At 54.8% G+C, this 9,923-nt stretch overlaps 1 protein-coding gene and 1 pseudogene across 3 annotated transcripts; one reads left to right on the forward strand and one right to left on the reverse strand.

The window, feature by feature from the left end:
- Positions 1-511: 511 nt before the first annotated feature.
- CD164L2 (CD164 molecule like 2) lies at positions 512-4,397 on the reverse strand. 3 transcript variants are annotated; one of them, XM_032607245.1, is made up of 6 exons: positions 4,246-4,397; positions 3,655-3,822; positions 3,483-3,554; positions 2,950-2,994; positions 1,245-1,389; positions 512-678 (listed from the first exon to the last, which is right to left on the reverse strand). In XM_032607245.1, exons 1-6 carry the CDS (start codon positions 4,331-4,333, stop codon positions 672-674), a joined length of 525 nt encoding a protein of 174 aa, XP_032463136.1. In that variant the 5' UTR covers positions 4,334-4,397; the 3' UTR covers positions 512-671. The 3 variants fall into 3 exon arrangements, with proteins under 3 accessions (XP_032463136.1, XP_032463135.1, XP_032463137.1); XM_032607244.1 differs by lacking the exon at positions 512-678 and adding an exon at positions 886-962; XM_032607246.1 differs by lacking the exon at positions 512-678 and having other exon boundaries at positions 1,241-1,389.
- A 3,427-nt stretch (positions 4,398-7,824) lies between these two features.
- Positions 7,825-8,274, forward strand: LOC116741138 (annotated as a pseudogene).
- The last annotated feature ends 1,649 nt before the right edge of the window (positions 8,275-9,923 follow it).

Consider the following 9,923-nt stretch of genomic DNA (forward strand, 5'->3'; position numbering starts at 1 on the left):
CTCTGTGCGATCTTAAGCAGGTGTGCTTACCTTTCTGCGTCTCCGTACCCTTATCTATAAAGTGGTGGAGGAGGCGATTAAACACATGTAAGAAATAAAAATATTTTTTGTTTTGGCTGTGCCATGCAGCTTGTGGGATCTTAGTTCCCCAACCAGGGATTGAACCCGGCCCCAGAAGTAAAAGCGCTGAGTCCTAACCACTGGACCACCAGGGGAATTCCCGCAAATAAACATATTTTAAAAGATGACAGTATCAGTTCAAGTAAGAATTTCCATTAAGGAGAGGACAGTGGCCTTACCCCCACCCTATCCAATCCACACACAGCCCAAGACATGGGACATAAAACACAGTGCTGGAAAGAGCTCCTTTATTTGGGGGCAGTGTCCAGGCCAGGTTGATGGGAGGAGGCAGGCTCCAGACCTAGTACCAGGCAGGGGGCCCCACAGGGATGATGGATGAGACAGGAGGTGGTTGAAGGATGCTCTCATCTGCAGGTACCAGGCCCAGACAGGAGGGGATGTCAGGTATTGGGCACCGAGCCTGCTCGGTGCCCACAGGGGCCAGAATTTGGTGACCACAGTTTCTCCCACCCCTAGTGCCCACAAGCGGGTCAAGAGGGCAGCCTCTTCATCCTTTTTCCCCTGAGTGTGGAATCCAGGCCTGAAGGGGGTCAGATTCTGCAGAGGCCAGACAGAGAGGGCACTCAGGGCAGTGGCCCCACCTCAGCCAGGCCAAGGACACCCACCCTCAGAGAGCAGGCGGTGGTCAAAAGAGCAAACACTTTAATGGAGGCTGCAGCGATCCGCCCCACAGCACACATGGGGCCACAGCACACGGGGGCCTCAGAGCAGCTCCCCTTCTCAGAGGAAAACCAAACCGCACACAGGGCCCAGGCTCCTGCCCGTGGCCACAGAGCTGCAGGCCGAAGGCTGCCTGTGCTGTCACCTACTGGTTCTCCTCCCTGCTGGCAGCATGAGGGGACAGAGACAGGTGGGCTCAGTTGGGCTCGCAGACGCCAGGCCCAGGCTGAGTCCTGCCCCAGCCAACACCCAGCAGAGAGAACCCCACAGCTGGAGGAGGGAGAAGGGGTGTGGCTCACATGGGGGAGGCTGGGAGGGACTCATCGCCCCTAAGGCTGCCCCATGGGGAAGACAACGCATCAGCGCTGACAGGGACCTGAGGGGCAAGAGAGGGGGGCGGGCGGGCGGGCAGTGAGCTGGGACTCGGCGGGCTAGGTACTCACAGTGTCTGGTAGGTGCTGTCCTTGGCCTTGAGGAAGCGCAAGACAAAGAAGGCCACTGCCTGCAGGCTCAGCACCAGCACGACGCCGCCGATGAAGCTGGCCCCATCAAAGCCAGGGCCGTGGGCCTCAGGGACCGAAGGGCTCTCTGCAGGGTGGAGGTCACAGCAGGCCGCTGTGCGCCAGGAGCCGAGCCCCACCCCAATACCCCGCACAGGTCATCCGGAGGCCCCAGTCCTCACTATGGGAGCCTTGAGTGGCAGGCTCAGAAGTCCAACCCAGACCCCGTGGGCGGTTGGCAAGTGCCTGCGGGGAGGGCCAGCGCCTGGCTGGGGAGACAGGGCCTTGGCTCGGCCCTGGCTCTGCTGCCGAGCTGCTCGGTGGCTTGATGCCTCTTACACCCTCTGAGCCTCCTGATGGCAGGGACCAGATGGTGACTGAGCTCCCTGCCAGCCTCCCTCTTCCACAGGGGCCCAACAGGGTGAGGACGGACCCAGAACTTGGACATCCACACCCGCTTCAGCTCAGAGTCGCTCTCAGCCTTGGGTCTCGGGGTTTGAAGCCCAGATACAGATGCTGTGGTCTCCTTTCAGGACTCCTAAGTCCCGAGACCCTGGAGTCACCCAATGCCAGAGCCCTTACTTAGGGAGGGAAGGAGCAGAGGAAGAAGTGGAGGCCCACACCCTACCAAGTAGATAAATGAAGACTTGATGATGTACGTCAGAGGGAGAAGCCAGGCTCTGAGTACCAGGCCTGTCCAAAGTCACCCCACAGTTAGGGCATAGCCAGACTCACACAGCATCCCCTGACCCTTTCCCCTGCCCCCGCCCTGTGGCCCACGGTTGCCAGGACGTCTGGGTGGCTCCCAGCTGTGCCACGTTAGCCATCAACTCCCACCAGGGATTCAATTTCAGGCCCTGGGCCAGGTGCCCAGAGCAGGGCAGGGCAGGGATGGTGGTGGAAGATCATTCTGGGGCAGTGAAAGGGGCCCAGTTGGGAGCTGGGTCCACCTCCCAGAGGGAGTAGCTTGTGGAAGGGGGGTCTGAGACTATGAAGGGCAAAGGGTAGTCCCAGCTGCAGCTCAGGGAGCCCCAGAGAAGGGCACTGGGGAAAGAGGAGCAGAAGAGGGAAGAAATAAGCTGTACAACACTGATCTGGGGCTCAAGCCGGAGGGAGCTGAGCCATCAATAATTCAGCCCCTAAGATCACATTTCTGGCTTTAATTAACCAAGAGCCTCTTCAGCCATCCTTGCCAAGCCTGCTGACCTCCAGGCCCTGAGGGGCAGTGGGAACCAAGGGGTGGGGCTCTTGCCTCTGTTCTGCCAGGAACCTGCTTTGTGACCCTCTCTGGGCCTGGACGTTGCAGCAGGTAGTCACTGAGGACAACTTGGCAACCTGAGCCATACACCCTCAGCACCAAGTAGGTCTGGAGGGGGTCATCCTGAGTTCTCTGGTGTTGGGAGAAGGGATGGGAACCATCATTTCTTGATCACCTTCTATGCATCAGAAATTGAACTAGGTGCTATACATCTTCTCATAAAATCCTCACAGCAACTTTGTGAAGTATTATCCAACTCACTTTACAGATGTGGAAACAGGCTCAGAGGGAGAAATCACAGGGCTGAGGTCACAGATCTCGTCAGTGCCTGAGCCCAGCTCTGTCTTTCCCTGCACCTCTAGACCTCCCATTCCCCCAGATAGTACCTACCTGTTGTGATGGTCTTCGGTTCATAAGTGGGATGGTGGTGCACAGCTGAAGAGACAGGGAATCCATAATAATCCAGATCCCCAACCCCAATTCCCATCAAGACCCCAACCCAGGCCCACCCAACACACTTTCAAGCCTTAGTTCACACAGTTCCTTCCACCAGATGTGCCCTCTTTCCACTCTACATTTAAGTGTCATCTCTGATGCCACCTCCTCCAGGAAGCCCTCCCCCCATTCCCTTCTGAACTTCCGAAGTCCTCACTATGGTTTAAAATAGAATAGCTAGCTCCCCCATCCTCTCTACATGCTTGTCCTAGATCCTCTGGCTGCACCAATTTACAGAGGAGGAAACAGGCCAGAGTGGGGAAGGGACTTCTCAGAGAGCTAAAGGCAGAACTGAAACTGGACCCCGGTGTTCGTGGGCATAGTCTACTCTCTGGAAGAGGCCAATTCCATATTGGAGGCAGGCTCTGACTGGGGACACCTCAGCCCCTTCCCTCCAACTTGACTTAGGCCAGCAGGAGCCCCCTTACCTGGACATGACTCTGAGCGGTTGTAGACAGAGCAACCTTCCTTGACCACCTCAGCTTGGGCCACACAGTGTCCTGGTGGGAGAAGGTTCAGGAAAGAGGTTTAGGGGGTGGGGCCAAGGCCTTGGTGTTCATAACTGGGGGCACTAAACTTGGGGAGGGCCTGACTCCATACCTGGCTCCTCCGGCTGACACTGCTCCCACACGCAGCCAGTGAGGTTGTGTGCTCTGTTCCCCTCCACACAATGCTCACAGAGCTTCAGCTGTTTGCAGGCCCCTCGGACAGCTGGCCAGATGTTCATGCGGAGAAGGGCTCCCCGCCCAAACCCCCGAGCTCCTTTACCTGGGAGTGGCATGGGTGCAGCACTTTGAACCCAAGCTACAGCCCCCCTTCCCCACTTCGGTGGATCTCACCCCTCTGCACACATACACTCACCTAGATCCCCCAAGCCCCTCTGCCCATATGCAGTTTCCACAAACACATGGTTACACACACCAAGAACCTCCCTGACACTCACACAGAGCACCCTCCCTTTGCATACATCGGGAGCTAACCCCTCATACACCTAGGGCCGCTTCACTTCCATACACCTGAAGCTCCCTCACACCTGGCGCCTATATGTACACACAGGAATCCACACACAGATGGAGTCCCCTTCTGCCCACCCCAGGAGCCCCGCACACATGTGGAAAACTCCCCTCCCGCCCCCCAACCCCCGACTGCTCCTGGCAGGCGGCTGGGTGAAGGGTGAAGGGCACGCGTTACCAGCTACAACGAGCTGGGCACACAGGAGGAGGCAGCAGCAGCCGCCACACAGCGCAGCCCGTAAGGCGCGGGGTCCCGGCGCGGCCATGGCGCGGAGGCGGAGCCTGGGGGTCGGGGTCCGCGGAGCGCTGGTGTGGCGCGTCCCTTCTGGACTCGGCTCCGCCGGGGTGTAGGGAGCGAGACCCGGGCAACCTGGGCGAGGCCAGGTGGGCGTGGCTCTGGCAGGGAAGGGGCTAGTGACGCCACCAGGTGGGGCGGGGTTTTGTGGTCTGAGGCGGGGTCAGGTAGGGCGTGGGTAGTGGGCGCGGCCTGGTGGGGGCGGGGTTCGGGGATCTGAGGCGGGGCTCCTGCAAAAGGAGGCGGAGTCCAGGACCGGTAGCCGGCCAGGTCGCTGGATTCTCGCACCCTCAGTTTCACGAAAACTCTGCTGCATTATTATCCCTACTTCACAGGTAGGGAAACTGAGGCTCAGAAAAAGTGAGTGACTAGTCGGGGGTCACAGAGTTAGTGGCAAAATCTGGATTTGAAGCAAAGTCACTTTCCTGACTTCCGGGCTTGCGTCAAGGGCGTCCTCCAACCAGGCCCCAGGACCGCGAGGATCAGCCTCCAGGCTCTGGCAGCCCACCTCGCTTCACCCGTTGCACCCTCCTCTCTTCTGCCCCTCAACACGCCGCGTCTACCTCTGACCCACCACATCCCCTCTGGCCAAGTCGGCGGTCTCATTGTTACTGGGACAAGTGGGCCTTTCCACAGCCTTCCTCTCTGCCTCTTCTGGTTCTTCTCTCTCTGCAGCCACTTCTCAGATTCCTTAGAATACACCTCCTCTTCCTCTTCCCCCATCCTCCATTCTCCCCTTTCCCCACCCCTCCCCTCTCCTTCTTCCCCTTCTCTACTCCTCCTTTTCCTCCTTCCCCCTCTTCATCTCCGGTGGCCCAGTTCAGTCCTGAGCTCTATTTCTCCTGTCCTGGGGTCATCTCATCCATTACTCTGCCATCAGTTCCCAACTGAAAGCCAACGAGTCCCATATCTCCATCTCCAGCCTAGTGCTCGCTCCCCAGCTGCCACACCTGTAACTAACAATACATAATTAACAACTATTAACGACTTACTACTAGCAGAATGTACATTCTACTAAGCAGTTTTACTTGCAGCTTCTCTTCTGATGTCCTCAACTACCCTCTAAGCATGGGTTTTGTTATCTCCAGTTTGCAGGCCTCTAGTAAAATCACTTGCTCAGGGGCACACAGGAGGGGGGCCCAGGATGTGGACCCAGAATCCAGTGAGGTCAGAGGCTACTCTCCCCTCTGCTATGCCTCCTGAGGGTCCATCTGCTTCCTGGGCACCTCTACCTGAGTGTGCCTCAGGCCCCTGAAACTGCCCTGTCTCTCTTCCCCACTCAGGGAGGCCCCTTCATTCCCCCTGGCACCTGATTGGAAACCATGGTCTCATCCTCACTCCCTCCATCTCAGCCCCCAGACTTTAGTCCTGCAGATTCTGCCTCTACGTCTCTCCTGTGTCCTGCTCCCTCATCTTCCCTTTGCTGGCCTCACACTGCCTCTCAGCCTCCAGGACCCTCCCAGCTCAGCCCTCACAGTGCAGGGCTGTCTGAAAACATGGATTCAACCATGAAACAATTTTCAATTCAGCTTGGCCTTCACAGCCCTGTGATTCATGGCTCTAGAAGTCTTTAGAAGTCTTGTGCTCACCCCAAAATTTTCTTACCCTCTGAGAAAATAGAACAGCCTTTCCCCCAACACACACCCTCTTTTGTACCTCCTTGCCTTTATCCTATAGTTGTTCTCTCTCCTGGAGGGTCCTCCTCCTCTCCTGACTACATGTGTCTGGCAAACTAATCCTTCAGGACAATGCAAAATGGGCACCGTCTGCAGGAAGCCCTCTGTGACTGTCGTGGAGCAAGGCTGAGCTGCTGTGGCACTTGTCCCAGGTGGTAGATCCAAATCCGTCTGCTTTCCCGCACCCAAGCCCTTATCCCCTCACCATCTCTTGCCTTGGTGACTGCAGTGGCCTCCTGGTAGGGCTTCTGCTTCTGCTCCCTACCTCCAGTCTGTTCTCCACTCAGCAGCCAGAGCAATCCTTTGAAAATGTAAGTCAAATCGTACCATTCCCATGTTTAAGCCACCAATGGCTCACTGCTCTCCAATACTAGCATGATCTACCCCTGCCTACCTCTCTGAGCTCAACTCCTACTCTCCCCATGGCTCCTTTGGCTCCAGACACACTAGCCTCCTCTCTGTTCCTCAACCACATCAACTCTTTTCCTCCTAAGACTTGGTACCTGCTGTGCCCTCTCCGTGAAACTCTTCTATCCTCTCTTCAACTGACTTGCTCCATGACTTCCCAACTTCAAACAGGTCTCCTGGTTATTCTACATCATCGTGCCTCCTTTTTTTCCTTCAGAACACGTATCAACTGTATAATTAATTACTCATTTGTTTCTTAGGCTATAAGTGAGTTCCAGGAAGGCAGGGACCATGTTTATCTTCATCTGTAGTTAACTCCCCGCACACATAAAAGCTAAGCAGGTGGTTATCAAATAACCATACTGTACCATCTTGTGACTGTGTACATGTTTGCCTGTCTCACTGGTCTGTGAGACCCTCAAGGGATCCCTACTTAGTATCATATTAAGTTTTTATTTGTAGATTGTCCATCTCCCCATCAGAATGGAAGCTCCATGAAGAAGGCAGAGATTTTTGTTCATTGCTGTATCCTCTGTGCCTAGAATGGTGCCTGGCAAATAGTATATGCTCAATAAATATTTATTGAATGTTCAAAATGCAGGGATATGGCCACATCATCTTTCTGTCTGCAGCACCCTCTCAAACCCAAGCCCAGGGGAACTGTCAGTGAATATTGGCCAAATGAATGAGTCAGTGCTAAGAATGTGTGCGCTGATGATGCCCAGATTCTTGGGGCTTGGACAAGGAGCTTGTGTAGACGGTATCTGTGTCTCTCTCACACACACCTCCCTCCAGAGCCTAGGCCCATAGGATTCTGCAGATTGGTGGAGAGAAGGTAAGAAGTCTTACCTGGAGGTGAGCCCTCACAGCCATCTGGTGGTCACCTGGGGAACTGCAAGTACTATCAGCCCTAGTTCAACTTCACTCCCAGCCCCTTCTGAGGAGATGGTGACATCTAGGCTAGAATGAAGACACACTGGATTTGGTTGCAGATGGAATGGCTTCAGATCCCAGCTCTGCCATTTACTGTGCAATTTGGGGCAAGTCCCTGGCTTCTCTAGGCTTCATCTGTGAAATGGAGATTCAGGACTCTTGTAAGTACTGGGCTCTCATCTGGCACCTGGTAGGTGGGAAGGACTGGAGGCGGGTGTCAGTGATGGGAAGGAATCAAGGAGGCAGGGCAGAGGGCATGAGTAGGAGAGAGGAGGAAGGGCTGCCCCTTCCTCTAGACAGCAGATCTTTGGGGAAAGGAGACCTGGTTGGCAGCGATGGCCTCAATTGTCCTGTTGACACGGGGCAGTTTTGGAGCATGAGGGAGAGTATTCACGTGAAAATCCACAGCCCCACTTGAGTCTCTTAGGTCTCCGGCGTTTCTCATGGTTAGAAATATCAGCGCACTCTTTTCCTCCCCGGCTGGCTGAGGATCGTCTCCATCATGAATGACACCGTACCTCTCCGGATCAGGAAGTTCTAGCCAACCAACTACTTCAGTGGAAACATGGTCATTGATGTGCTTCACCCTGGAAGGGCAACAGTGTCCAAGACAGACATTTGGGGAAAAGTAGCCAAAATCTACAAGACCACATGAGACGTCATCTTTATACTTGGAGTCAGAACCCATTTTGGTGGTGACAAGACAACTGGCTTGGGCATGATTTACGATTCCTTGGGTTATGCAAGGAAAAGTAAACCAACACAACCCTGCAAGACATGGCCTGCCTGAGAAGAAAAAGAACTCAAGGAAGCAGCGTATGAAATGCGAGAATAGAATGAGGGAGGTCGGGGGACCACAAGGACCAGTGTTGCTGCTGGCAAAAGGAAGAAGTAAAGATTCTGCAGGGACTTTATCTGTGGTGATATTGCCTATTTTTCATGAGAGGATTAATAAACTGTGAAAACACAGAAAAGACCACTGCTGCTCAGAATAGAAGATAGTCTCTCATACACCCTTTCTTTCTTTCTCCCTTCCTTCTTTCCTTCCTTCCTTCCTTCCTCTCTGTCTCTCTCTTCCTCTCTTTCTTTCTTTCTTCCATGTGCTTGCAGCATCTTTGTTCCCCGACCAGGAATGGAACCCGTGCCCCCTGCAGTGGGAGCACAGAGTCCTAACCACTGGACGGCCAGGAAATTACCTCTCATACACTCTTTCATGCCAACCTCCCAACAGCCTTCACCCTTCTCTGAGACCAACTGGACAGTTGTTGGGACCCGGCTCTGACTGGGGAGAAAGTGAATACCTGGGTTCTGGGGCGCTAATGCCCCTGTATTCTCTCTGATGCCCCCACCTTCCTTGACACCGTGCGTATTACTACTGTCTCTCTGTTTTCCTTCTCTTTCTCTAGATGCTGCTTTTTGTTTAATCATCCAGTCAGCAAGTATTTATTGAACACTTACTCCATGCCAGGCATTGTTCTCCAGCACAGAACAGAACAAAGTCTGTTCAGTCCTGGTGGGGCTGACACGTACTTTTTTAGAAAAGAATAAATTTAGAATTTCAGGAGTGCTAAGTGCTCTGAAGGATAATAAATCAAGGAAAGAGCAGAGAGTGATGGGAGGGGAGTGGTAATCTAGGGTAGAGGGCAGGAAAGCCTGCTCCTGAAGAAGTGACTTGGGTTCCGTGCCCGGAATGAGGTGAAGGGGTTCCAGGCAGAGGGAACAGCCAGTGCAAAGGCCCAGGAGCGGCAATATTCTCATCCACAGTCTGTGCTCTCAATGGCAGGGTTCCCTGGGGCTCCTCCTCACTCTCTGCTCCCTCCCCTGGGTGATGTCATCTACCCCTTGAACCTGCACATCTAGGCCTCCCAGGTGTCCTCCTCCTGCCAGATGTATTGGCAGCCAGCGCAGCCAGTGTTGCTAATGTGCCAGGCCCCTCCCAACAATCCCATGAAGAAGATACTAGCATTGCTTCTATCTTATAGATGAGTCAATCTAGGCACAGAGAGCCTAAGACACTCACCCAAAGTCACGCAGCTAGAAAATGGAGGAACTGGGATTTGAAACCAGTCTACACTCCTGACCACACCACCTGCTAAACACCCCAAACTCACCATGTCCAGCCTGAAGTGCATGATCTGCCCCAGCCCTGACCCTATCCTCTCCCCATGTACCTGCCACCGCCTGTCACCTCCTTCTCCCTGCCCTACACTGACTGTGGGAGCTGCAGTGGTTCTGTGTTGCAGGGAGAAGTTGGTGGGGCCTGCGATCTGGGCCGCCGCAGTCTCCTCAAGCCCTAACCTGGTCCCTGCTCCCCATCCCCATCCCACAGGCCTGGTTGATTCCAGTGAGGATCAAAGCTAGAGACAGAGGGAGGAGGAGCAGCCAGTTCCCCTCCCCCAGAACTGGCCATACCTGTCACATCTGGAGAAGTCAGCTGAGAGAGGTTCCCTGGGGACAGGCAGGGTTGGGGAAAAGGGAGCTCCTTCTCCATGCCCTACCCTGCCAGGGTGTCTAAGATGGGAGGTCGAGAGGGGCCTGCCCTGG

This window comes from Phocoena sinus, chromosome 1 (genome assembly GCF_008692025.1).
Source record: "Phocoena sinus isolate mPhoSin1 chromosome 1, mPhoSin1.pri, whole genome shotgun sequence".
Taxonomy (NCBI): Eukaryota; Metazoa; Chordata; class Mammalia; order Artiodactyla; family Phocoenidae; genus Phocoena; species Phocoena sinus.

What these genes read in the sequence shown, in the direction of transcription:
- CD164L2 (XM_032607244.1), bottom strand. Translation starts at nt 4,333, where the DNA reads ATGGCCGCGCCGGGACCCCGCGCCTTACGGGCTGCGCTGTGTGGCGGC. An exon ending in TGCCCAGCTCGTTGTAGCTG is followed by an intron (nt 3,823 to 4,245) that starts GTAACGCGTGCC and finishes TGCCACTCCCAG; the next exon opens with GTAAAGGAGCTCGGGGGTTT. An exon ending in CCGCTCAGAGTCATGTCCAG is followed by an intron (nt 2,995 to 3,482) that starts GTAAGGGGGCTC and finishes CTGTCTCTTCAG; the next exon opens with CTGTGCACCACCATCCCACT.